The sequence below is a fragment of the Hyaena hyaena genome, unplaced genomic scaffold, assembly GCF_003009895.1.
Source record: "Hyaena hyaena isolate Hyena2069 unplaced genomic scaffold, ASM300989v1 scaffold_19, whole genome shotgun sequence".
NCBI lineage: Eukaryota > Metazoa > Chordata > Mammalia > Carnivora > Hyaenidae > Hyaena > Hyaena hyaena.
Genome location: NW_024080651.1, coordinates 167,368 through 195,341, shown reverse-complemented (window position 1 = coordinate 195,341; position 27,974 = coordinate 167,368). Strand labels below are relative to the sequence as shown.

General features: G+C 50.5%; 1 protein-coding gene across 1 annotated transcript in view; it reads right to left on the bottom strand.

Annotated features, from left to right (window-relative positions):
• Positions 1–27,974, bottom strand: part of SGSM1 (small G protein signaling modulator 1) — a 96,097-nt gene that overhangs the window by 16,147 nt on the left and 51,976 nt on the right. Inside the window, exons 10-20 of the mRNA XM_039225925.1 lie at positions 27,868–27,935; positions 26,182–26,345; positions 25,636–25,768; positions 19,202–19,340; positions 17,663–17,727; positions 15,282–15,427; positions 11,608–11,736; positions 6,503–6,685; positions 5,155–5,223; positions 2,835–3,425; positions 762–886 (exon numbers count right to left, since the gene is read on the bottom strand). Of these exons, the coding sequence (XP_039081856.1) occupies positions 762–886; positions 2,835–3,425; positions 5,155–5,223; positions 6,503–6,685; positions 11,608–11,736; positions 15,282–15,427; positions 17,663–17,727; positions 19,202–19,340; positions 25,636–25,768; positions 26,182–26,345; positions 27,868–27,935 (1,812 nt within the window). The remainder of the gene's footprint in view (positions 1–761; positions 887–2,834; positions 3,426–5,154; positions 5,224–6,502; positions 6,686–11,607; positions 11,737–15,281; positions 15,428–17,662; positions 17,728–19,201; positions 19,341–25,635; positions 25,769–26,181; positions 26,346–27,867; positions 27,936–27,974) is intronic.

Genomic DNA, 27,974 nt, shown 5'->3' with positions numbered 1-27,974 from the left:
CCAGGATACATCAAGTGTAAGAAGCAAGTGGAAGAAAAATATAATATTAATCCCACGTAGGTAAAATTAAAAAGACATTAAAACACATATGCTCTCATGTTATATAATATAGTATCCATGACGTTATCTTACATCCATATGGCTCAAGGGGATATTCACTACATCGTTAGCAGTAGTTTCTTTTAGGTGAGGGACACACTGAAAACTGGACAGGGAAGCTGTTTCTCTTTGTACCTTGTGAACTTCTAGTTTCCTTGGTTGATTCAGGTATTTAATAAGCCCGAGTTCTTTCATATTACATAAAATATTTAACATGTAATAAGAAGTAATAAGAAGCTCCAGATCTTGGCTGAAAGAAAACAAGCACAGGTTCTAGACCCCGAGAGATGTGGGCAAGAGATTCTGTTCAGCCACTGCCCAGCTGGGGACTCTGGGCAATGTAGTGCCCCTCAACCTCCATTTCCTTACCTGTAAAAGGGGATAATATTTACCCCATAGGCTTGCTGTGAGGACTAAGTGAAACGATGTTAGTAAAGGGCTCAGGATGGTGCCTGGTATACAGTAAGTGCTTGATAAGTGCTCTCTGTTGTCATCGTTACTAAGATGGTCACCTTATTGTCAGGTGGGCTGGAATGAATGCCAGATGGTCAAGGTGCCAACGGCAGAGGCTGCAGTCTGGCTGGCCTCTCTATAGCTCCCGCCCCTCCTGCTCCCCTGGAGACCGTCCCCCACCTCACCCCCACACCCCGCCCCCCAGCCACCTGCACATGACGTTCCGCAGCTTTTCCAGGTTGGCGGGCGTGAAGTACCAGTAGTTGCGGTCACATCGCTGCACGTCTTTCTCGATGCGGTGCAGGTTCACCGTGTACAGGTCCAGGAGCTCCGGCTGCAGGCCCCCGGGAGGGGACGGAGAGAACGGTCACACCCCAGCTCCTCGCAGAGAGATCGTGTTCCAGACAGTCGCCCTCCTCCTAACCCTCTCCTGCTGCCACTGAAAAGAGCGTCCTCCCCCCGGACCACGTGGGTGTCTGATTTCATTTTGGTGGTTTTCCGAGAAGGCCTCTCTTCACTCTGTATGATGAAAGCCCCTTTTCTTCCTTTCCCTTTTATGAAACAAAACAGCTCTCTAAGGTGCATAGACGAATTCTCGGCACTGTGTGCAGTACTGTAACTAGCTGGGGGCGTGCCCGCCCCGCCCGCGAACAGGGGACAGGAAGAACGGAGAAAGCGGACAGGAGTCCAGTTCCCGCATACGCTGGACCTGCTGCCTTGACCCCCATCTGAGAAGGTTCAATGACAGGGCAAGAAATATAACTTAACATTTAAAAGCCAAAAATTAACCCACAAAGGCAAGAATTACGAAATCTGGCTTTTGCCTTGAGGGAAGCTTCCAAATGGGGAAAATTTAAGCTTGGATTTAATGGTTTGGGGACCCGTCTCCCTGAAGGTAAGGAATCTAGTAAGAGGCTGTCGCGCATTTCGGCAGGACCCCCAAAGAGCCACACCCCCAGTAAGGGAACTGTAGAAAATGCCACCTGCATCTGGGGCCTCAAAGACTACCTGTCTTTTATATCAGTGTCAAATGAAGTGTAAAATATCTCTCCCAGGATAATTAACAGCCTCAGACCAGGTTTATAGCTTATGCAGGTGGATAACCCAAGAGCAAAATTAACTCCTAGAAGAAGGTGGAGAAAAAAATCCAAGGCGACAACTATCTGCCAGGAGCAGGAAGACTGGGGATGGCCTGAGGCTCCTGGAGAGCATTCTTGAGACATACAAAACAAACAGAAACCCTTGATGTGTCTGAATGTTCTAGAAGAGATTTAGAAAACTGGCAGTTTGGGGGCTGGGGGAGGGGAGTGAATTAACGATTCATATGCAGCAAACATAGGAAAAGAAAACAGAGACGGGGGCAATGAAAACACATCCAGGGAAAAGGAAATTTTCTTGCAGGAAAGAAAAAATAAATGCCACTTACTGCATGGTGTATATACATTACGTTGCTATACTAGTGTGAATAACAGGTAGTCATTTAACTAAAATTATTACAACTGTAGCAGATGGATGGGGCTGGGAAGGGGTCTCTCGTGTGTTGGGGGGTGAAATGTCATGTCTGGAACTTAAGACAAAGGAAAAAGAGCAAGAAGTAGCAATACAAGTACGTTATTTACAGACATGGGGGTAAACACCAGGCGATTTGGGCAGAAAAAGTAACTGCTGTTGCCTCTGGGGAGGGCTACGTGGGGGCAGATTGGGGGCACTTCTGGGTTTTGTGTTCAGACTGGTCTGTTTGACTCTAAATTTGCACCGTGTGATGTATATCTTAGAAACAACACGTTCTTTAAAGGAAAATGGATACCCACAGTGCCTGGCTCAGAAAACCTCCCATTTAGTTGACATCCTTTGGGCTTGGACTTTTTGGCAAGAAAGTAAACTTGAGTATTTAAAAGAGGTTGGACCTGAGTGTGCCCCAAGATGCCCATCATCGCTATGGGTGGAAAGCTCACTGCATAGAGGCACAGAGGACTGGACTCACTAATTCTGAAAATAGCTCAGGCAGGAAGGCACTCGACTGATAGAAAACTGAGGCTCAGACAGACAAAGAGCGGGGCCTCTACTGGGATTGAACCCGGGATGATTTGACTGCAAAGCCTATGGGCTTTAAATACTATATCGTCTCCCCTTTCAGAAGGGCATCTCCAGTGCAGCCTCTGTGATGGGGAACATGTAATCGATAGGAGGTCGTTCTGGGAAACTGAGGCTCGTGGGTCACACCCACTGTCCCACAGCTGTCAGGTAAGGAAACTGAGTGGAGGAGGACCCTGGTGACTTACAGAGTAAGTGACGCCGCTGGAAGACACGGGGGACGCCTCGTTGGTGGCAGAAGTGGCCACGGCCAGAGAAGCCAGGGCAGGGAAGAGGCTTTCCATCTCGGGCTCCTCGGAGAGGTTGTCCTCGCTGTCCACATGGCCGTGCTTCTCCACCTCACTGCTCCCCCAGCCCTCCATCACAGCCCCCTCCTTTTCGGGCAGGGCCACGTCCATGCTGCCAGTGAGGGACATGAACTCGTCCATGCTCTCATTGGCGAGGAGGTCGCTCTCCAGGCTGTCCTGCACGGCCAGCTCCTCACGGGGGGCCTCATCCCGGGAGGTGGTGGTCTCGCTGCTCTGCCCGTCATCCACGCTGCTGTCCCCAGGCCGAAGCGCCAGAGGGGCGTTCCGCTGGGCGTCCATGACACTGTCTTCCGTGCTCAGGCTGGGTTCCGAGGGCTCCGAGAGGCCCGAGGAGAAGTTGTGGGATGACGGGTGGCCGGAGTCCGGGGAACACGTGCCATTCACCAGGTTCCCATTGGGGATCTTGGGCTGTCTCTCCTCCGACCTGCCTTCTGCCTCCACCTGCTCCACCTCGTCCACAGACTCAAACACCTGGAGACGAGGTGTGCACACACAGAGAGGTTAGGATGTCCTCTGTTTGCTTCCAGCAGCAACCGAAATATCCGCCAGCAGGGGACCGGTTCGAATACGGAACATGCATGCGGAATACTGTGCAGTCGGGGAAAAGAGCGGGACGGGCCAGGTGTAGTACATGCTCCCACATAAAAAAGTGACCGACTGCATGCAAATGCCCAGAATAACCCAGAAATACGAAAGCACTGAAACTAAGAGGACTAGGCAAGTGGACCTTTCCTCACAAAAAGTTATTTGCACATAACTTTTTAAAGTAAAAAACGAGGGGCGCCTAGGTGGCTTAGTCGGTTAAGCGTCCGACTTTCGCTTGGGTCATGATCTTGCGGTTCGTGGGTTCGAGCCCCGCGTCGGGCTCTGTGCTGACTGCCAGCTCAGAGCCTGGAGCCTGTTTCACAGTCTGTGACTCCCTCTCTCTCTGACCCTCCCCTGCTCACGCTGTCTCTCTCTCTCTCTCTCCTAGAAATAAAAACAAAACATTTAAAAAAAAATAAAATAAAATAAAGTAAAAAACGAATTAATAACATAAGAAACAGGCTAAAAAACTGCATATTATATCCACGTGGTTGACTATTACAGATCCATTTTCCAAAGCACTTAGATGCAGATGAGACACGATGGAAAAGTCTCCGGGACACGGGGCAAGGATTTATTTGTGGTTCTTTATGTTTTGAGGCCACATCCCATCAAGGATAGGTACTATAAGACCATGCTCCAAGGTCACGTGAAATCTTTGTTCTGTGTGTTTATGTCACCAATGTGATATGTTGTTAATTTCATGTGTTTCTGGTTAAGAAATTTTTTTCCTTGATTCAATTGTGTTAAATTATGTCAAAACAAAATTTGCCTAACTCCAAACTCCAAAGATGTAGGAAACAAGGGATAATCAGGGAAATGGAGTTTCCTTCCCTGCCTCCTGTAGGTAACCATTCCGATTCACTTCTGGCTTTTTTTAATCCATTGTTTTTGAAAACAGATCTATTAACATTTCCTGCTTTAATGCCAAAGGTGTTCACAGTATGCTTTTTATTTAATATGGAGTGGGATGAACTGACATTTCACTGAATAAAATGGAGAGCTGTGCAACAACACATATCATAGAATGTATGTAGAAATTTCCAAAAATTACCAAACATTGCAATGTGTTGCCTTCATACTGTGTACATACTTCTGTGTATGTAAAGCAAACAGAAGGTCTGGAAGGATACACGGCAAAATGATGACATTTCTAGGGAGGGCAAGTGGGGGATTAGGAAGGGTCAAAGCCAAATTCAGCTCTCCCTGCAATATTTTAATTTTGTACAGGGAGAAGAGATTACTTGTGTAGCTAAAAACTCCATTTTTTAAAACATTTTATTTTTTTAATGTTTATTTATTTTTGAGAGAGAGAGACAGTGTGAGCAGGGGAGGGGTAGAGAGAGGAAGACATAGACTCCGAAGCAGGCTCCAGGCTCCGAGCTGTCAGCACAGAGCCCGATGAGGGGCTCAAACCCACGAACCGTGAGCTCATGACCTGAGCCGAAGTCGGACACTCAACTGAGCCACCCAGGCGCCCCCAAAACTCCATTTTTAATGCTAGCATAAAGCAAGTAAGCTGCAAGGGGCCTGTAGAAGATGCACATCCAATCCTTTTACTCCAAGTTGTGGGGGGAAGGGATGGAGAGAGGGTGGGGTGCCTCCCGAGGGTCACCTGTGTGCTGCTGCTGGAGTCGCTCTGCAGGCGGACGTGCTGGCGGCCAGAACTGCAGCTCTGGGAGGACTGATAGAAAAAGGGGCAGAGAGAGAGAGAGCGAGAGAGCGAGAGCGAGAGAGAGAGACTGAGGGTGTGAGGCTGCATCCTGGCTCTGGGGCCCCGCACTCAGCTCAGGCAGGGAGATTCCACAAGTGTGCAGCTTCCTATCTGTACCAGGAGAACGGGGGACGCCCTCTGCTCCCTGGCATCCCCCCAGGGGCCACAGCGGCCACGGGACACCCTCCTACTCTTGCCATCAGTAAAACCCACCTTTAACTGCCCTGTCCTGGAGATCTCTGGCTAAATATTTAAGTTCAACTCAGAGTGACTGGCAGTACAAATGGCCTGATTTTTTTTTTTTTTTTTTTAATTCCCCTCTCTGTGCACATGCTCTTGCCCTATAGCTCTAGTTCCTGCCCACTCAGCTGCCAGGCTTGGCCATGTGACCTGCTTCGGCCAGTGCGATGTTAGTTAGCAACCTCACCAGTGCAGGGGTTTAACAAGCGCTGCGTATTTCCGCTTTGTCTATGATCTGCGTTCACTTTGCGAACGTGCCCAGGTCAGCCTGCTGGAGGAGGGGACGTGTGGGTCAGAGCCCGGGCACCTCAGACATGTGACAGAGCCCAGCGAAGACGAACAAGCCTTTCAGTTGAGCAGGTACCAACAGCAGGCACAAAAGTGAGCCCGGCCAGCCCCGCTCAGGGCAGACTCAGGAGTATACGAGAAAGGGGTTAAGGTTAGAAGTCACCGACTTTTGGGGATTGCTTGCTCTCCTATGCAGCATTATTGTTGGCACAGGATGCGTGTGCGGCACTGGGGAAGAGAATTAACTTTCTTCTCAACTCCTCTAAACTGGATGAGAGGGCAGGCATGTCTGTGACTTGGGCACTGGAATGTTCCTGGCATTCCAGGACATTCCTCACAGCTGTTGGCACGTAGTAGGTCTTCAGTGAGCACCGGCTGAAAAAATGGAAGCCTAGCACTGTGCTAGGTGCTTTACAGGCACTACCTCATTTGAGCTGTATACAATGCCTCCTATTCCAAATGGTTGTTCCCATTTTATAGATGATGAAACTGAGGCCCAGAAATAAAGGTGCTTGCTTGAGGTCCCAGAGCTAGGAAATGGGGAGGCTAGACTCAAACACATGTCTATCAAAGTCAACAATAACCCTTCCACCCAAACGCTAGGGGTGAGACTCAGTCTAAAACTCCAGACACCCAGCCTTCGTCATTCCTACAACAGCCGCATGGAGCAGATCCTGGCCTTTACTGCCCCCAGTGCTCCCAGAGGCGTCCCGCCCATCACCTCATTGCTGATGGTGGAGTCCCGGTGCATCATCCGGTGCAGGTGGCTGTCCAGGCTGGCCCCTGATGAGCATTTCGCCAAGGCAGCCGCATGGGACTCCCGCTCCCTCTGCCGCACGATGGCCTCGCAGCCCAGCCATTCAGCCATGGTCTGGGCGTAGCACGCGTGAATCTGCTCGTCCACCTGCCGGGGCAGATGCAACGTCACCCCTGGGGAGAGCCAGCCCAACCCAGAAAGGATCGATAACTCTGACCTGGGACCCTGGGCCCCGGACACACCCCTCCTCATTCATGGACGTCCAACAGGACATTGACCAAACACCTACTATGCGCAGGGCACTGGCGAGGCCCTGGGGGGATACACAAACGTGCGCAAAGCTACTTCTTTCAATGTTTCCTTCCTCTTCTCCCTCCCTCCTTCCTTCCTCTTTCCTTCCCTCCTCCCTCCTTCCCTCCTTTCTTCCTCCCTCCCTTCCCACCTTCCTCCCTCCCTTCCCTCCTCTCTTTCCCCTCCCTCCTCCCTTCCATCCTTCCTCCTGCATGCCCTCCCTCCTTTCTACCTCTCCTTTCCTCCCTCCCTCCCACCCACCTGCCTGCCTGCCTTCCCTCCTTCTTTCTTCCCTCCCTTTATACACATTCAAATACTTGCTGAGCTTCTCCTCTGCCAGGCAGAGTACTAAACCCTGGGGATAACTGAAGTGAGAAGACTGTTTCTTTCCTTTCTTATTACCTTTCTTCTCTCTTTCTCTCCATCATTCACTTATCCATTCAATTTAGGAAGCACCTCCTCGATGCTGAGTACCAAACTAGGCATCTGGGATACAAGACGAGCAAGATGCTTCACGCCATGCATCCATCCATCCACTCACCCAACCGTTACTGAGCGCCTTCCATGCACCCAACACAGGGCCAGGTGCAGAGGATACAAAGACGAACAAAACCGACCTCTCCCTTGACCTCTCCCTTGACTCCAGCCTTATAGAAGGGCTACAGATTTCAAGCATTTTCCTTGTGGGATTTCAGCAGACAGCAGGGCAGCTTGCATTGTTTCTGTTACACAGCCCGGATAACTGAGGTCCTGAAGCCACCAGACCTCTGGGCACAAGTGGGGCTGGACAAGCTGATCTGAGTAAGGGTGTGGAGGAGGCAGGAAGGGGAAGAGAGAGGGCAGGGAGCCTGCGTCCTGGGGGGGTGGGGGGGGCAGGAAATCCTTCAGCTATTCAGGGCTTCTGGAGAGAGGCTTGGGGTCCACCCTGCCCAAAGTCCTGCCCTTCCTCCCACTGACCTACCTCCAGAAGATGCATCCAAGCAGACCCTCCTATTTCCACTGCCTACGTAGGCTAGGTTCCCATGACCCTGAACCAGGATGACCCTAGTGGCCTCCTCTGTTTCCTCCCCAGCCCCACCTCTCACTGTTGCCCCCACCCCCCATCTTTCATGTACCAGCCACCCACGTCTGCCATGCACTTCCCACCCCTCCCCCCACAAACCCTCACAGGCGCACGCGCGCGTGCACACACACACACCCCCCGCATCATACCCGTGTCTCCCCTAGGGCTTTGCTCTTGCTGGCCCCTTTTCCGAGAGGCCCTTCCTCACCCCCTTGCCTGGAAAGGAAGCAGGTGGCCTGCCTGGCATAGGTGTCCCTGATACCCTCTTACAACCCCTGGGTTTGCCTCCATTGGAGTTTGCACAAACCCCCACTAAATTGGCAAGGACCTCATCTAAGGCACCGCTGGGTCCCCGGTCCCAAGCACAGGCTGGCATCCCGGAACTCTGTTCCTGACAGGGGATGAAGCATGGAGGGGGTCTCATGCTGGTCCTGAGATGATTTTAGACAGTTCACTAGCACCGGGTCTCATCATCTAGAATCACAGTGTGATGTCTACTTTCAGTTCCCCTTCAACTTTCCTGATTACAAGGAAGGCCAGTGTGGTGCTACTGTGTCTTGAACGCCCCCAGCAACACTGCATAATCCCCTCTCTTAACTTCTAGAGCAGGCCCGAGGCAGGCTACGTATCTACATAGAACCGAATTCCATCATTTTGTCAGATTCTATTTATTTTTATAGATTTCCTCCCATTATGGCAAGCCATGTCAGTCTTCCATCGATGACAGGGATATGGAATAGCTATTTAAATAAGTTATGTACATTTTCCAGTGAATCAATTTACTAACAAATATTTAGTAAATAGTAGCACAGGTGGTACATGCGTATGGAATGTAAAATACAACCAGGTTTTGAAAACTGAGTATGAATAAAAGAAGTAGAATATCACAATAGTTTTTCATATTGATTACATGATGAAACGGTAATGTATTGGGTATGTTGGGTTAAATAAAACATATTACTAAATTAAATTTCATCTTAATGAAATGATGCAGACCCACATGCACTCACTCACACACACGCGCGCGCGCGCATGTATGCATGTGTGCACAAGGTAACACAGAGGCGACTGAAATTCTAGAGAGGTCTGTGGTGTAGCTAGCGATATTGTGCCAGTGCTAATGTCCTGGCTTTGATAATGCACTACTGCTCTAGGAGATGTTTCCATTGGGGAAAGCTGAGCAATGGGTACAGCAGGACCTCTTTATTACAGTTTTTGCAACTTCTTGTGAACTGGTAATCATTTTTAAAAACAATTCAAAGTACCTGTTTCTACTTTTTGAAACAGGACCACTAAAATATTAACTTAACATTATTTATTTATATTTATTTGTTTACAGTTTATTTTTGAGAGCGAGGGAGCACAAGCAGGGGAGGGTCAGAGAGACAGGGACACACAGAATCCGAAGCAGACTCCAGGCTCTGAGCTGTCAGCATAGAGCACGATGTGGGGCTTGAACCCATAAATTGCAAGATCATGACCTGAGCTGAAGTCAGGCCGTCAACCGACTCAGCCACCCAGGTGCCCCATAGCATTAACTAAACACTTAAAATGAACACATGGGCTCCAGTCATCAAGACAGTGTGGCATCAGCTAAAGATTTCTCATTACATTAGACGAATGAATCGGAATGGAGAATCTGCACTAATATGCCCACTTGATTGCAAAACAGAGGAAGGCCAGCCTTGCTGTCGAATGGTGCTGGGGCAGCCAGACATCATAGGCCAAAAAACAAATCGTGATCACTTACAAAAAATGAGCTCAAAACGGATCACAGACCTAAGTGTAAAATGTACAATTATTAAAAAAAAAAAAAAAAAAGTACAACTATAGATCTTGATAAAACTTGGAGAAAAGAAACAGGAGAAAATCTTTGAGATCTAGGGCTAAACAAAAAGTTCTTCCACTTGACACCAAAAAGCACAATGTATATGAAGAAACACTGATCAACTGAACCTCATCAAACTTTTAAAAATTTATTCTGCATTGGGGCGCCTGGGTGGCTTAGCTGGTTAAGCGTCCGACTTTCGCTTAGGTCATGATCTCACGGTTCGTGGGTTCGGGCCCCGCGTCGGGCTCTGTGCTGACTGCCAGCTCAGAGCCTGGAGCCTGTTTCAGTCTGTGACCCCCTCTCTCTCTGACCCCTCCCCCGCTCATGCTGTCTCTCTCTCTGTCTCCTAGAAATAAATAAAACATTAAAAAAAAAATTTATTCCGCACAACATCCCAGTAAGAGGATGAAAGACAAGGGGTGCCTGGGTGGCTCAGCCAGTTAAGCATCTGACTTCGGCTCAGGTCATGATCTCACGATTTGTGAGTTTGAGCCTCGCATTGGGCTCTGTGCTAATGGCGTGAAGTCTACTTGGGATTCTCTCTCCCTCTCTCTGCCCCTTGCTCACTTGCTCTCTCACTTGCTCTCTCTCTCTCTCCCCCAAAAATAAATAAATAAACTTTAAAAAATACTAAAATGAAAAATACTAAAACGAAAAGAGGAGGAAAAGACAAGAAAGACACAGACTGGGGAGAAAATATTTGCAAACCATTCATCCAACAAAGAATGACTATCTAGAGCATATGAAGAGGCCGAGGGCAACAGTAAAAACCTAAACGATTAGCTTAGAAAATGGACAAAAGACATACACAGACATTTCATCAAAGATGCACAGAGGGCAATGCGCATGTGCAAAGACGCGCAGTACCACTGGTCATTTGGGAAACACAAGTTAAAATCACAATGAAACGTCATTCACCCCTGCCTGAGAGGCTGGCATAAAAACTCATGACCTCATGACGGGGCCACACCCCGGTGAGGACGCAGGTGTGGATCACTCATATGTTACTGGCGGGAAGATAAAATGGCACCGCCAATGCGAAAGCTTGGCGGTCTCTTACAAAACTGGGCAAGCACACCACGTGCCCCACACTTAATGACAACTTCTGCTCACAGGAGAACATGAACGTTCACAACAGCTTTACCTGTAAAGCCCAAATCGGGCAACAACCCCCCTATCCTTCAACAGGGGAATCATCCAACATCCATTCCATGGAACTCCATAGAGCACTTGGTCATAAAAAAGGAGAGATTGCCAGAGGATCGTGCTGAGTGAAAAAGTCAATCCCCAAGGGGTATGTACTATATGATTCCACGTATGCATGTCCTGGAAATGACAAAATTACAGGAATGGAAGAACATTCTGGTGGTTGTCAGGTGTTATTAGGCTGGGAGTGAGAGCTGGGAGGCTGTGGCCTCAATAGGGCAACAGGAGGACCCTGGTAGCGCCAGAAATGTCCAGTTTGTTGACCGTGATAGTGATACACAGACCTACCCATGTGATACAATTGTGGAGAACTACACACGCACACACAGACACACACAGACACACACACACACAAATGTCAATGCCCTGATTGTGATAGTATAGTTTTATAAGATGCTCTCATTGGGAGAAATTAGATAAGGGATACATGAAATCCTTCTGCATTATTTCTTAGAACCGTATGTGACTCTATAATTCTCTCAAAATTAAGTTTATTTTACACAATGGCATCTGTGGCTTGGGCTGGGTTTCTACCGGACAGCACTGTCCTGCAGCCTCCCGGCTCCCCCACGTTCCCCTGCGCCATCTTGGTCCAACACGGAACCAGAGCGCGTCCATCCCCCCAGTACCCGGCTCCTTTTGTTGCCAAAGACCCCCTGCCCGTCAGGTGTAACCAACCTCCTTCCTTTCTGTTTCCGTCATCCCGAACTGGTAGTGGCCCAGGAGGAAGGGCCACACGGCCTTGCGGATCTCCGGCTGGATGCCCCCATAGTAGATGAGGCGTAGCAGCTCCTGTTCCTCGTAACTCTGTGGTAGGTGGAGGAAGTAAAGAGTTTGGTCAACAGAAACCCAGAAGGTGGGCTCTGTGACCTGGCAGTCCCACTTCTCAGACCTGGCCCTAGAGGTCATGGGGTGAATAAGCAAAGCCAGTCTACTGGGATATCCATCATGGCATCATGTGAGAAAGCAAAACCCTGGAAAGCCCCCAACTGCCCTCTGATGACGGGGGTGGGTGGGGAATGGTACATCCCTACACGGGAATACCAAACAAAGAGTAAAAACAGCCAAAGTGCATCCATGAGAACTTAAAAAAGTTGTTCAATGTATATTGTTAAGCAGGAAAAAATAAGGTGCAGGACACATCTAGTGTGAGCCCATTCTTACAAAAAAAAATTTTTAAAAAGGCCAGTATATAATGAATTAACATGTATACTTAGCTTCAATTTTGTACATTGTGTTTATTTGGCCATACTGCAAAGTTATTAACCTTGACTCAGCTCAGAGAAAACTGTTTAAAAGCAAATCAATCCAAAATGCACATTTCCAGCTGGTTCTTCATGCACTAATAATGTCTGTGCACACTATGGTGACTTTAACAACTGTTTGCTAGATTGTCAAATAGATCTGCCCTCTTTTTAAAATTCGCTTTTGTTTTTTTTTTTTTCAGTTATAATTAGTCACACTGGGAGGGACCAGAAGGTCGTGTGTGCGTGCGTGCGTGTGTGTGTGTGTGTGTGTGTGTGTGTGTAAAATGCCATGACTGCTGAAAAGCTACTCTGAAGGGCAGTGGGGTCCCATCTCTTCCTATCTCTTTACATTCCAAAATTACAAACATATTTCACATTTTTAGGTAGGTGCTGCATCAACATGGGGTGTAAGCTCATGACCCTGAGATTAAAAGCCCCATGCTCTACCAGCTGAGCCAGCCTGGTGCCCCACAGATTTCCCATCTTGATGCTAGATTTAGATGTCCCTCACCACAGACAATGGCAAAACCAGCCACTCTTTTGTCTCTGTTGGAAATTTTAATTCACATTCTGCCGACCGCCTTGTCAAAGCAGTTTAAAAATCAGAGAACTATTTGTGGCTGAGGCTGTAAACACTTCATTGAAAATCCACCTGCTCGGGTCCAGGAGCCCACAGCTGGACTCCATTTCCCAGCCTCCTTTGCAGTTAGATGTGGCCATGTGACTAGGTACTGGCCAATGGGATGTGAGAGGATGTGACTCAAGCCATTTCCAGACCAGAGCTTTAAAGAAGCAGGTGTACTCCCTTCAGATTCTGCATTTCCACTCCGCTGCCTGGAGTTAGATGACCATGAGGCCCCGGAAGGATGGTGGGGCCACAAGAATGAAAGAGTCTTGAGCCTCTGGAGGGAGGACAGATGCTCACTCACCAGGAATGCCCACTGAGAACTCTTCAGTGACTAAGAAAAACACCCCATGATGTCAAGCAACTCAAACAGCAGAGACTACTGGTTATTATAGTTCAGTCCACCTTAATGCAACGATGCAACCAAGAAGGGTAAAAATAAGGCCAGTTTGTGAAAGTGTTGCAAAAGCGCTAGACAAAAAATACTCACTTTCGACTCATCTATTTTTTCAACCAACTTGTCCTTAGACTAGTATCTCCCAAACTGGGGAGATCACTAGAGGCATTTGGGGAACTTTCAAAAAATAGAAATTCTTGGGCTCTACTCCCAGGGATGCTAAATTGGTAAAGCTGGAGTGGAGCCCAGAAGTCTATAAATCTTTTGAATTCCTCAGGAAATGTGCACTCTCCCAGGCCAGCCAGGATTATGAACAGCAGGACTTTTTGTGAAACATAAGCTGGCACATCTATTAAAATTTTAAATGCACATCAATCCATTTTATTTCTAGGAATCTACACTTGAAATAAAAGCACTAATCAAGATGAAATGTGCTTATAAAGATGTTGACTGAAGCACTGTTTGAAATAATTTTTAAAAAGAGAAAGAGCCCAGATATCTATCATTAGGGGGAGATCTGAGTAAAGTATGGTCTACTCATCAATGAGATGCTAAGGTTCTAGCATTCAATATTTTACCTAGAGATCTGAAAGACATCTTTGCTGTAAAATGAAGTTGCTGCTTAAAGTACAAACACAATGTCACTTCATTTTTTGTCACCTCATTTTTTAAAAATAAGAATTACAGGGGCACCAAGGTGGCTCAGTCAGTTAAGTGTCCGACCATTGGTTTTGGCTCAGGTCATGATCTCACAGTTCATGACACTGAGCCCTACGTCAACGCGGAGGCTGCTTGGGATTCTCTCTCCCTCTCTCTCTCTCTCTGCCCCTTCCCTGCTCATGCTCTCTCTCTCTCTCTCTGTCTCTCCCTCTAACATTTTAAAAAATAAGGATTACAAGCGTATCTCTATAGATAGATCTCCGGATGTATAATCACAGGAAATGGATGGCAGGCTGTACACATAACTGACACTATTCATTAACTCAGGGGATGAGAACCAGAACAGTGTAGCAGAGAGATGCCATCTAAACAATTTTTGTTCCATGCACCTCCATTCCTTATTCTTTGAGTTGTCACAGTAAGTAGACATTCCTCTTGTCATGTAGAAAAACAACTCGTTTTGGTAAAAAAGGCAAACAATCCTTTTGCTTGTCGAGGTTTTTGAACTGGTTTGTCCCCAGCCCCCACCCCCACCCCGAGTTCCCCAGTGTTCCCAGACTAATACACAAAATAGCACCTTTCCCCAAAATGGGACCCAGGTGCTCACCAGCCTGGCCCTTCCCAGTGGCGCCCGGTGGACTGGGCCTCTGGATTCATCTGGGGGGTGGAAGCAGGTACCTCTTCCGAATGCCTGCTCCTGGTGGCAGTTAAACTGGTGCTATCAAAACAGATACGGCCTTCCACCAGCCATGGGAGGTACTTTTCCAACAAAGGTCCCTGTGGCCCAATGCATTTAGGAACTATTCCTGATGCTCTCCCCCTCCCCCTCCCCCCACCCGGTTTCTTGAGAGCAATAAGCATATCAGCCTAGCCAAGGTTCTGGAAAGTTCTGCTGGATACAGAAAAGCGGACTCCTTCTGTTTCCCAAACTATTTGACTGTGAAACTCTTTTCAAACATAAACATCTTCCTTGCAGGGATATTTGCCTTCCAATAAGAAAATCTTAGGTATAGGTTTCCAGGGGAAATATCTAATTGGAGGATTCTCAGGCTCTGAGGCCAAGATAAAGGGTTCTGCACGTTGGTGGGGTTTTCTGGGCCCGGCCACCTCCTCTAACTTCACTACCTGCCTCATCCTAAGTAGTTTCAGCCTTCCTGCTGAGGACTCACTGCACCTCACGCAGCGCTGAGCATACAGCTGACGCTTAATAAATGCTTGGTGACGGGTCCTTCGCTCCTTCCAGGAAAGGATGCGTACTCGCCATCCTTCTTGATCCTCACACCCAGGGGCAGAAGCGGGCTGTGGGCTTTAGAACTCTCAAGAAGGGAGGGTCATAACCTCCCTGTGTCTCCACAAGCAGGTGGGGCTATTGCTCAGATGCCAAGCCAGTAACCCCAGCAGGCTGAGCCTGGCCAAGCCTTACTGTGCTGTCCTGAAGGTACTGCTCCCAGATCCTGGCCGTTAGCCCATGACCGGCATCACAGGGCAAGTCCGGAGACACGATCATGTGATTGACCAGGGCTGACAGGTGGGTCCTCACGGTGGACAGGTGTCTGCAGTAGGCAAGCCCTGGCAAGGGAGGGAGGGAAGGCGCCATCATCCACTGTCCAGCCTGCTGTGCCCCGTCACGTGGATCTCGAAGCGCTGCCCCACCCCACAATCCTAGTGAAGCCTCACGACCCAGAAAGCCCACCATCCCTCTCTTCCAGATGAGGAAGGCAAGGCTCGGAGGGGCGAAGTCACTGGCTGGCTTGATGGCTCAATAGTTCTGTGAGCCTGGGGAAGCCCGGTCACCTTTCTCAGCCCGCGCCAGGGTGGCATTGCCTCCTCTGAGGAAGCCAAGGCATTTAATCCAGGGGCAGGAGGCAGAGAAGGGCCAGGGACTCCACATGCTCTCTGGACCTCTGGGTGCCTCCAATCCGTCCCAAGAGAGAAGAGAATGGCAGAGGTGGAGAACTCGTGTTCATGGTGCGCTAGATAAAGAAAGCCCTGGGAGACGTGCCTGGTTTGCTTTCAAAGATGGCTCCGCACTCTTATAGAATGCCTGCCAATCTGCCACCCTTCGCTCACTCCACACTGGGCACCTGGAGGGCACAGTGCCTGGTACACAGGAGGCACTCAGCGAATGCCAGCCTGAGTTTGCCCTGACCATGCCCCCTCCCTCTGGCTGTCCCTTATCAAGTCCTGGAGAGGACACTGGGCTTTCTGGAGCCTGAGAACTCGCCCCTCCCAGCAATGAGGGGGAGGAGGGGGAGGAGGAAGGATGATAGGGAGGAGGGGAAGGAGGGGAGGGAAGAGGGGGAGGAAAGGGACGAGAGGGAGGAGGAGGGGAGGAAGAAGGGGGAAAAGGAGGTAAGGGGGAGGAAGGGAAGAAGGGGGAGGAGGAGAGGACGGAGGAGGGGAAAGAGGAGGAGGAGGGGAAGAGGAGGAGGAGGGGGAAGAGCGGGATGGGAGGGGAGGGGGAAGAGAGAGAGAGGGAAGGAGGAGGTGGGAGAGGGGAGGGAGGGGGAAGGGGGAGGAGGAGGAAGAGAGGAGGGGGAGGGGAAGGGGAGGGAAGGGGAGGAGGAAGAGGAAGAAAGGGAGGGAGGAGGAAAGAGGGGAGGGAGGGGAAGGGGAGGGGGAAGAGGAAATGGCTAACCCTTATACAAGCATATACTGCGTGCCAGGGAGCTGCCCAGAGCTCCCATAACTTAACTCATTAAATTCTCACAAGAGTACAAGGCAGGTACTGCTATCTTCTACATCTTACAGATGAGGAAACTGTGGCACATACTGCTCGTGTCACCTGCCCAGGTCACATCACTGGGAAGTGCAGACATGGAATTTGACCCCAAGCTGCCCAGGCCCAGAACTTGGGCTCTCAACCTGCACCAGGGACGCGCCACGGCCTGCGACAACATTGCTCGAGAGCCACCTGGACCCCCGCCCCGCCTTCCAGGAAGCGCTTCCGTTTGGGCTCTATAAATGCCCATCCACACTCCCCTGGCTCCACGCCAGGCCCTGCACTAGGCACTGGGGACAGGTGATGACACAACAGGCAAAAACCTTGACCTTGGGAGCTCGCGCTCCCTGCCTCTCCAGGCGCCGGGGGAACCGGCCCGCACTGCTATTCCGCAGGCCCATGCAGGATATGGTAACGCTTTTCCAGGATCCCTGAAAATACACGTTTTATCTCCCGCTCTAGGCTGGGAGGCTGAGGAAGGAAAAGGTGCTAAGAATCACAGCAGAGGGAAAAATAAAACAAAGCAGGCTTGTGGTCAGGCAGGCTTAGGCTTGCACTCCAGCTCCATCACGTGTTAGCGGTATGGCCTTGGACAAGTCACCTTGCCTCCCTGTGCCTTAGTTTCCTCATCTATTAAAGGGAAATCACTGGCATGCCTATATTTAAATTTTAATTTTTAACTTCATGGGCAGGGATCGGACCACCTTCCTCTTGTGCCCACAGGTGAGGGGAACTGACTTTTATTGAGCACCTAGGACATGTCATGCCAGATGCCAGGGGCTCTCTGTACATGCTTCTCATTTAATCCCGAAAACAAGCCCTCTAAGGTGGGCACAGGGGATGCAATGGTGACTAACCAGACCCCTGCCACCAAGAGGCCCCATTGTTTGCTGCCCTCTCAGCATCTAGAAATACAATTCATCCTCAATCTCTGACTACACTATAAACAGACACATTCAGGAAATGGGGGAGCAGAGGTCCGCACGCCAGAGCCAGGCACCTTCCCCTGACACCACTGACATACAACAGGCATTTCATAAATGCCCCCAGAGACCACAGTGGCAAGTAAGGCCAGTACGCACATCCATAGAAGGCTCTGGAAAGGATCTGGTACTTCATATTGTCACAGAGAAGCTTCAGGGGAGCCCTGCAGGTGGAGGAAAAGAGAACACTTAGAAAAGACCACAGAGAGCCCAGGTTTTCTGGAGGAGCACAGCCTTGTCGCCTGTAGGGAGCAGATTAAAACCAGCCAGTTAAGGGGACTGTGGGGGGGACTATTATTTCTACCCATTCAGCATCATTGCCACTTCCCCTCATCCTAGGGGTCACTGTCTCCCCCACACTCAGGACCTGTGATTTGGATGAGGCTGGCTCAGGTTGGAATCACAGCCACTGACTACAAGGCGGTCATGTGATCCAACCTGAGCCAATGAGAATGAGCCCTGGGACTTCTGTTGGAACTACAGGGAAACAGACCCACTTTTCTCTGCTCGAGTTCCTACACCAGAGGGATAGAGGGCAGTGGCTGCTGGGGCCCATTTTGGCCACTGCATAGGAAGGGCCTGCCTGAGAATGAAACCACCACAGAGGCAACTAGAGACGAGAGCCGAAGAAGCAGAGAGATTTCTGTTTTGAGCCTCTGGAGCTAACCACGCCCCCAGTCACCATGCCTCTGGACTTCTCAGTCCTGCTGAGATTTTCTTTTGTATTTGAACTAGTCTGAAGTGGCTTTTCTGTGACCTGCGCCAAGTGTTCTGACTTCTAAAGGGACCCGGCTGAACCAAACTGAGCCAGACTGGGATTCAGAGTCTGCCGGATGGCGGAGGTGATGCCTCAGAGCTTCTCCTCGCATGGGGATTTTGGGTGCTGTTTTGGCTGAACGAGGAGAGGGGAGTAAGACCCCAGCAGTGTTGGGGAAATCAAGGACTGCTGAAGGGAGTATCGTGCATTCTTGCAGAGAACAGACTAGAAGAAGAGCTGCATATTTTTCTCAGGATACCCTGGGGGACGCCCAGAAAAACCCAGGGAGACAAGAAGGACCTGGCTAAGGCCCTCCAGTTACATATATGGAGGCATTAAACACATGATCTGGGGATTTAACCTTATCCACTAAAATAACAAGTGTCATTTATTGAACATTACCATGGGCCAGGTACCGTATGCTGGCCACTTTAGACCAGTGTTTCATTTGTCTTTACAATAGCTATATAAAGCAAGCATTCATATCCCCATTCAGTGGAGGAACAAACTGAGGCATGCGTGGTTGGCATTAAGTAATATTTGGTGTGGCCAGGCCCTTTAATGTGGAGCAAGGGGAGCCCCTAACTGACCCATGACAGGCACAGAGTATGCATGATTAAAAAAAAAAAAACCTTTGCTGTAATAAGTCACTGAGATATCAGGGACTGTTTGTTACTGCAACATAGCCTTGTTTATCCTGCCTGATACACGTAAGGAAGCTCCGATAGCTAGGACTTCACAAGGCTAGGATTTAACCCAGACCTGAGTGATCCCATAGCCCATATCATGCCTCTGAATTCAGTCCTGGGCAAGAAATGGGTGCCTACAAATCTTCCACGAATCTTCCCGTTCCCTCAACCCACAGTGTAAGCCCCTCGTACCTCTCATGGTTGCAGCCATTGGTTGAGCCGCCATCAGCGGAGCCACTCTGCGAACATGATGAGCAGGAGGATTTCCGGGGGCTGGGTTGCCACAAGGGTGGCAGGCTGCTCACAGAGACATCCATCAGGTCCTGGGGGACTGTGGTGGAGGCGAGGGATGAAGCGAGAGTCTCAGTTAAGCCTCCGTGGGTCACGGAAACCTCACCCCGAAGCCAGAAGCTCGCCCCTAGGCCAGAACCCAGATAAGGAGAGGCTCTGAATGTGACAGCCGGAACCCCCAACCCCAATCATATCTGACCCAGGCCTTTGAGCCCACCTGATCCAATGAAAGCCACCAGCAAGATTTGGGGCCCTTACCAGATGGAAGTGAAGAAATGGAGAAAAAGGAAGAAGTGGGGGAGGTGAGGAAAGAGAAAGAGAGAGAGAACGCACACTAAGAGCCAAGAAAATAGACCCCGCTCCAGATCAGGAGGCCAAGCCTCACCATGTTGTCATTCAGCTGTCCTCCCAGGGGGCTGACAAGAAGGAAGAGGGCCTGCTGGGGGATTCTGGGGAAGCCTGATGATCCTGGGTCCCCAGGAGACTCTCTGGGAGACAGAATCTCTGTTGGGGAGGCAGAAGGGAGCCTAACTCAACAGATGAGGCAGGGCACCCAAGGGCAAGGGACCCAGTGGAGTCCCCGCTGATGAGGTTCCCTGCACTGTCCACCAGCCTGAGCCATACAGCTGTTCCATCACCATGTGTCAAGCAGGTTGGCAACCCCCACCCAGAATCATATAGAGGGCTTGCTGAGAGGCCAGATGCCAGTGTCCCACCCTGATCTACTGAATTGAAGCCTCCTAGAGACAGAGCCCTTAAGCCTGTACATCAAAAGCAAGTTTGATAACAGCAGCCACATTCGAGAACCAAGAGAGCATGACAGGTCTCCTAACGTCTGGGTACTGGTGATTCCTGACCAAGCGCTCCAAATGACTTAGCATTTCCCTCACTGCCTTCTTTCATTAACTTCCCAGCCTCGTGGCAGCTCCAGACAGGTACAAAAATGTTCTTTTCTCAAAGACAGGGCTCGGTAAACATTTTCCATCAAGGACCAGGCAGTCAACGTTTTAGGGCTGGTGAACCACTTGGATGTGATTGTAGCCACTCAATTCTGCCTTCAGAATGCAAAAAATAGCCATGCACCAAATGCAGAGATGTGAGCCCAGGTATGTTCCAATAAAACTTTATTGATGGGCATTGAAACCTGAATTTCAGATTGTTTTCACATGTCACAAATACTACTCTTTTGATTTTCATCGACTAATAAAAACATATAAACGCCATTCTTAGCTCACAGGCTGCACAGAATGAGGCTGGCTCTGCCTGTGGGCCCTAGTTTGCAAGCCCTGCCCTAGGAGATTGAGAAGGATGCACATCTGGCCCACCAGCCACGCCTCCTCAAGGATGATGGGTAATCGCTGGCCTCCTCCCTTGGGCTGCAAGGTGGGGAGGGTGGAGAGGGGAATGGTTGTGGACCTGGTGCTACTTGTCACCAGCGCTCAGTAGCTGATAGGGCCCAGCCCTACCCACTGACAGCGTAGAAAACTATCTTCACAATGTCCCATAGAAAGTTCTTCCCTGAGCCAACTCACAGATGAGCTGGCCAAGAAAGAACAGTGAGCCCCTGTAAAATGTTCAAGAAAAGCATCCCCAGTTCTCTGCCTCCCTGATCAGTTTCAGTGAGCTGGGGCAAGGCTGCCTGCACCCCATCCCCTCACACCCCACAGGCATCACCAATGGATCCCTTTGCTACAGAACCCACAATACCCTGGACAGCGTGAGGGCACATTTGTCTCCTGCTTCCCTCGCCCTTGGGACCAAGACTCAAATGACAACATGGCAGAGGTAGCCGGCACCAAGCCCCAGGGTGGGGGTAGCCCAGACGTTACTGGGGGGCTGCTGCTGCAGGCCCGGCATGGGGAAGGTGGCATTCCATCTGGCTCGCGCCCACTGACCGCCCCTGGCCACCACCAGCACAGACCGGCCGGCAGGAACCACCATCCAGGCAGGGCTCACGGAGACAGGGGTAGCACCGCCCAAGTGGTCAGGAGCAACTTGAGACACAAAACAAAAGACACCAGTGAAATGGAATGTCTGGGGTGGGCAGAACACTGACACGGCCGAAGAGCCAATTCCTCGGGGATGAACCTCTCCCCTGCCCCACTTCTCACAGTTCTGTGTTCATAAAGTGCCTACTATGTGCTGGTGGCTGTGCAGGCACAGGATTGCCTTATTGTCCTCAATGACCCCGAGGGATGTGTCTCCTCCCATTCTGCAGAAGTGGAAACTGAGGCTCAGTATGAGCCCCAGTCCCAGCAGGTGGTAACTGGCATAACATCCCTTTCTGACTGAGGTCCCCCTTCTCCTTCCACCACCAACAGCTCTCACTTAGTGAGCACAAGTTCCACCATTACCCCCTTTTGCAGGTTGGGAACTGAGGCACAGAGTATGTAAGCAGCATCCAGGACTGGCCGGCTACCAAACGGTGGCGTCAGACCCCAGGATCCCATTCACACTCTCTCGACTCACATCCCCCCAACGCCACCCTTGCTAGACCAGCAGCTGTCCACGGGGGCAATTCTGGCACCTTGAGGACATCTTGTGACGTCTGGGGACAGTTTTGGTTGTCACCACCTGGGAATTTGCTGGATGCTTCTGGCATCTATCCAGTGGGTGGACGACAGGGATAATGCACCAGACACCCCCCACTGAAAACACAATTATTCACCCAAAATATCAACAGTGCGGAGGTTGAGAAAACCTGCCCTAGGCCAGCTCTGTTCAACAGGAACCCAACCTGAGCCACATGCTTACTTTAGAAGTTTCTAGAAGCCACACTAAGTGGAGGGGGACGGAGAAACAGATGAAATCAATTTCAACAGTATATTCTGTTTCACTCAGTATATCCATAATGTTACCGGTTTAATACCTAATCGATATAAAATACTGAGGAGAGGTTGTTCTAAGTCTTCAGAATGTGGTGTGTATTTGACACTTAAGGAGCATCTCCATTTGAACTAGCTGCATCTCAAGTGTTTGGGAGGCACACACGGCTCATGCCTGCCATCACAGGCGGTGTAGACAGTTTCACCAGAATGGAAATGCCCTCCTCTGACTCTGAACCTCCCTCAATGTTTCAGGATGACCCTCTGCCTCCTCTGTGCACAAGGACCAGGCAGTGGACATAGGCAAGAAGACACTGAAAGGGGGTTTAGAACCATCTATGGCCACACCATCCCACCCACAGGGAAAAACTCTTCTCTCTTATTATTGAAGGCAGGCATCTGCAAACTTTTTCTAGAAAGGGCCAGATAGTAAATATTTTTGGCATTGTGGGCTATACGGTCTTGGTCACAACAATCTCAGTCTGCTGTTGTAGCATGAAAGCAGCCACAGACACTATGTCTACGAATGGGTATGGACCGTGTTCCAATAAAACTGTATTTACAAAAGCAGGCAGTGGGCCGAATTTAGACCAGAGGAAGGAGCTTGCCCGTTTCTGATTCAGACACTTCTTCAGAAAGGACTTCTTCGTTCTCAGAGATGAAAACCATACATGATTGGGTTAGCTCTGTGAGGCTTAGGCCCCTGAGAAAATCAACCAAGGATGGGGCGCCATTTCCATGTGGGCTGAACCTGAGCTTGGGCATGAAGGGGGTGAAACCACAGTGTCCCACAATCCTGGTCAAAAACAATCTGCATGGGGTGGTTGTGAGAGGTACAAGCTCTAGAGCCAGGACACCTGGGTTCAAACCCCAACCACGCCGAGGATTAGCTGTGCGTCTCTGGACCAGTTTCTTAACCGTTCTGTGCCTCAGCTTCCTCTTCTGAAAAGTAGGGGATGGTGAAGACAGTGGTACCTGCCTAGGAGGAGGGCTGTGGTGAGGATTCGCATCGCACTAGGTGCCTGATACATCATCACACTGACTCCTCAGAAGACGACCCTGGGTGGGGAGGGGCTGTTCTCCCCATTCTACAGACAAGGGAATTAGGCCTGGAGAGGGCAAGTCACTTGGCCACGCTGCCGTGGCAGAGGTGACCGCAGTAATGTGCGCTTTGCTCAGCCAAGGGCACTTCTGCTCCTAGACGACACTCAGCAATGTCTGGAGACATTTCTGGTTGTCACAGCTTGGGGTCGGGGCGGGGGAGGTTGGACAGGGCAGAGTTGCTACGTGGCTGTTGGTGGCAGGAGACCAGGGATGGTACTCAGCATCCTACAAGGCACATGACACCCCCCCACCAATCAGCAAGAATTCCTCCATCTGTAACAGCAGCAGCGCTACAAGTGAGAAGCTTTGTTCTAAATAAACGGGGCTCACTGGGGTTTCCTCAGAGGCAGACGAGGATCCAAGTGCCGGGAGTACGTCTGGGAGATGTTTCCATGAAGCACAGGTAGGAGAGAGGTGACACGAGAAGGCAGAGCGAAGGGCTGGTTACCGCTCTGGTTACTGCCATGGGCAACTGGTGCCTGATCTCCTGGGGGTGGGTGGAGGGGACTCTGGGAGACATGTAAGCACACACATCAGAGCTTTCTCACCGGGATGGGGGGGTGAGGGTGCCGGGGCATTTATACACTGCTTCCTGTCAGTCCTGGGCCGAGGGCTGCTCCAGGGAGGGTGCTGACTCCCTGACGCCTCTACGCTGCCCCCACCCACAGGCAGAGGGGCCCTCAGGCAGACAGACGCTAAGGATGGAGCCAGCAGCAGAACCTGCACTGAGGGGTGGGGGGGGCACCGCCCGCGTCTGTTCTGCTGGCACACGAGAGCCCCGACACGCTAACGCGGGCATTTCCCAGGTAAGTAAGACCTTGGGCCCCCAGCCTGGCTCCCAGCAGAGCTGACAAATTACATGTTGGATGAGCCTCTGTGGAGACGGTTCCCTGGGAAAGCAGACACAGGGCATCTGGCCCCTCTGCTCAATCAGCTCTCAGGCAGGGCCGTATGAGCGGGGGTCTCACTGACAGGCTGGGACAGCTCCAGACCCTGAGCCTGGGTAGGAATGGACACTTCAGGACACCCTAAGGCTCCTAGCGATGTGGAGATGTAAGGCTTTGGCCCTAACTGACCAGGAAGGAATGAACATATGGGTGAAGACACAAGACTAGCCTGAGCAATACAAGACCTTACTGCCCCATCCCCAGATCCAACTGAGTGGGGGACGAGAGCCAGAGCGTGAAGTGACCGGCACGATCAGCCCACTCCTGCCAGGGGGGACGTCTGCTCTCAGAAGAGCCTTTCAAGGCCCAGCCATAGCCACTGAAGCAAAGGAAGGCTAGAGCCATTACCCATCAAATGGAACAATGGCCCACCAAGCGTTACATAAAACGGGGTTGACAGAAGGCACCTACAGTTTAACACTGAGTTGTTGAACCAATACATCCACAAGGTGCTTAATAAATGCCAGGGCTCTGGGGCACCTCGGCCACTGGGTTGGTTGAGTGTCCGACTCTTGGTTTCGGCTCAGATCATGATTTCATGGTTCTTGAGTTCAAGCCCTGCATCAGGCTCTGCACTGAGAGCTCAGAGCCTGGTTGGGATTCTCTCTCTCCCTCTCTGCCTCTCCCCAGCTCTCTCTCGCTCTCAAAATAAATAAATAAACAAGCATTAAACATTTTAAACAAACGAAAATATAAAATAAAAAAATAAAATAAAATAAAATAAAATAAAATAAAATAAAATAAAATAAAAAATAAATGCCAGGCCTCTGAGAACTTTCCAAACATTAGTTCCTTTGATCCAAATAATACCTCCGTGGCAATGATGACCTTAATGGTAAGAGTCTCCATGAACCAAGCATCTATATCACAGCAGTCACCATCCCAAGTGCCAGACATACGTCAGCGTCTTGTGTGCCAGCGCTCGGTGATTTGCTTCCCGCCTCTGCCATCTTGACTATCATTTACTGAAGCCCTACTGTGTACGATATTTATTGAGGGGCTTTACATTGAGTACCTCATTATCTCAGGGAATCCAGACAACAGTCTAGTGAAATGAAATGCCAACAACCACATGACAGCAGCTGGCATTTACATCTTCTCGGCCAAGAGCCTTCTCTAATCCCAACATGGGCTTTACAATGCAGGTGCTATGTGAACACCCCCATCTTACAGATAAGGAAACCAAGGCACAGAAGGCTGAAGTGACTTGCCCCAGCTCGGCCAGGATTCCAGAGCCCACCCGCTACCCTATGGCACCTCCTGCTCCAGGTGCATCTTTAATAAGCTAAGTAGTGCATGGTTCTCATTTGGGGGAAACTGAGATACTCACTTCCTGGTTTCAAGTCTCCCTACTGTTGGTCCCAGAACCCAGGCCACCTGTCCAATTCCAAGCACTGGAGTTATTTTCAGGCTCAGCCAGCAGGCTGGATCTCGGGGGCCCAGAGACCGGGCAGCTTACCAAAGTCAGACTGCAAGCCGGGGTAGATGATTCTGAACACGTAATCCGTGGCCTCGTCATCCTCCTTGTCCGACGACGTGGACTCGGCAGAACCCTGAGGGCTTCGCTTGCGCAGTTTGGGAAATACTTTGCCCTGAAAGCACATGTCCCAGTGCACAGCCCTGGGGATACATCTGTCCCCACAACCCGGACAGCCTGAGCGTCTCAGTGGGGTGTGTATGAGCCCACGAAGCCACATAAGGAGCCACGGGCAAGATGACCACCCTGGGGCGCCTGGGTGGCTCAGTCAGTTGACCATCTGACTTTGGCTCAGGTCATCATCTTGCAGTTCATGAGTTTGAGCCCCGCATCAGGCTTGCTGCTGTCAGCACATGGCCTGCTTAGGATCTTCTGTCCCTTCCCCCCCACCCCACCCCCGGCCTTCCCTTGCTCACACTCTCTCTCAAAAATAAGTAAAACATTAAAATATTAAAATAACAAAGAATGACCACTCCCCAAGGCTGACCCCCCCATCCCAGACTCCCTGGGTCCCCCACGATCACTCACCTTCCCCCGCTGAGACCAGAGTGGAGGGTCCAGCTGCCCGTGAGGCAGCAGCCCGTTTTCCAGGCACGAGAGGAACTGAAGGAGGTGCCCCCCCTTGGGGAAGCGGAACGGCGGCCTCTGGATCCCGTCCTGGCTGACCAGCACCACTGTCCCGCCGCTGTCCACTGCCACCACGACCCAGCCAGAGGAGACCCGGTGCGAAGTCACTATGAGGCTTGGGGATGGGGCCCTCCCGACACACACGCTGCCTTAGGCATGCCAAGCCAGACCCACGGACCTGCTCCAAGGCTCTGGGGAAGGCCTGGGCAGAAGGCCAGGGGAAGTCCCAGAGCCCCTTCCATGCCACCTGCCACTGCTGCAGACTCAGAACTGAGGGATGTGGTCCAGAAGAATGTGGTCGGCTCCCCTGAGCTCACCCACCGAAGGGCAATGATGCCCCCAAACGCCCCATGTCCCTCAAGCACCCTCTATGCATCAACCTGACCTATTTTTATATGGAGGCTTTCAGATCTACCCCTTCTCAGGGCAGTAGCTGACTTGCTAGCATGTAGTGAGCACTTACTGTATATAAGCACAGCACGTTAAAGGCAGTGTCTTATTCAAATATGCAAAATAGACCCATGAGGTCTCCCTATTATTGCCTATTTTACAAATGATGAAACCAAGGCTCAGAGAGGTTATGCAATTTGCTCAGGGTCGCACAGTAGGGCCTGGACCTGAACCCAGGTCTCATTAAATAAGCTTAACGTGGGGCGCCTGGGTGGCTCAGTTGGTTAAGCGTCCAACTTCAGCACAGGTCATGATCTCATGGTTTGTGACTTCGAGCCCCGCGTTGGGCTCTGTGCTGACAGCTCAGAGCCTGGAATCTGCTTCAGATTCTGTGTCTCCCTCTCTCTCTCTGCACCTCCCCCCTTCTTTCTCTCTTTCTCTCTCAAAAATAAAGAAGCGCTAAAAAAAATTTTAAATAAGCTTAATGTGTCATGCCTTTGTAGAGCCCAGATCCCTTGCTTTCTACAAAAGGCTAGCTCTTTGCTTGTTCTGAGTGTGCCTTCTTTGAGCTTTAAAGGAGAATTCTAGTTATTTTTTAAAATATTTTTTAATGTTTTTTATTTATTTCTGAGAGAGAGAGAGAGAGAGACAGCGTGAGCAGGGGAAGGTCAGAGAGAGAGGGAGATACAGAATCTGAAACAGGCTCCAGGCTGAGCTGTCAGCAGAGCCCAATGCGGGGCTCGAACCCATGAGCCGTGAGATCATGACCTGAGCCGAAGTCGGACGCTTAACCGACTGAGCCACCCAGGCGCCCCAGGAGAATTCTAGTTATTAACCCCAGATCTTCAGAGCACTGACTATGCGGTGACAAAGACCTGGGTCTGAGTCCAAACTCTGGAACTTACAGACTGTGTAACTTTGTGCCAACCTGTTTAGAGCCCGGCTTGGCACATCATAAGCTCTCCGTTAGCAGCTAACACCGTGGGTTTGATGCTAAGCCCTGAACATATGTCATTTGATCTTTACAACAATGCCATGAGTAGGTGCTGTTGTGATTCCATGTTACAGATGGGGAAACCAAGGCTCAGAGAGGTGAAATCACTTGTCTGAGGCTGCACAGGTAATAAGGAGGTGGGAGCAGGCAGGGGAGTGGAAGGAACACCCCAGCCCTGTGCCCCCCGCCCCAGCAGTCCCTACCTTGCTGGTGGCAGTGCAGGTATACAATCTCTTCCAGGCGGATGGTCATGGCATAGTCCCAGTAGACGCTGGAAGGGGAGGGATGGTTAGGTCCACAGGATGCCTGC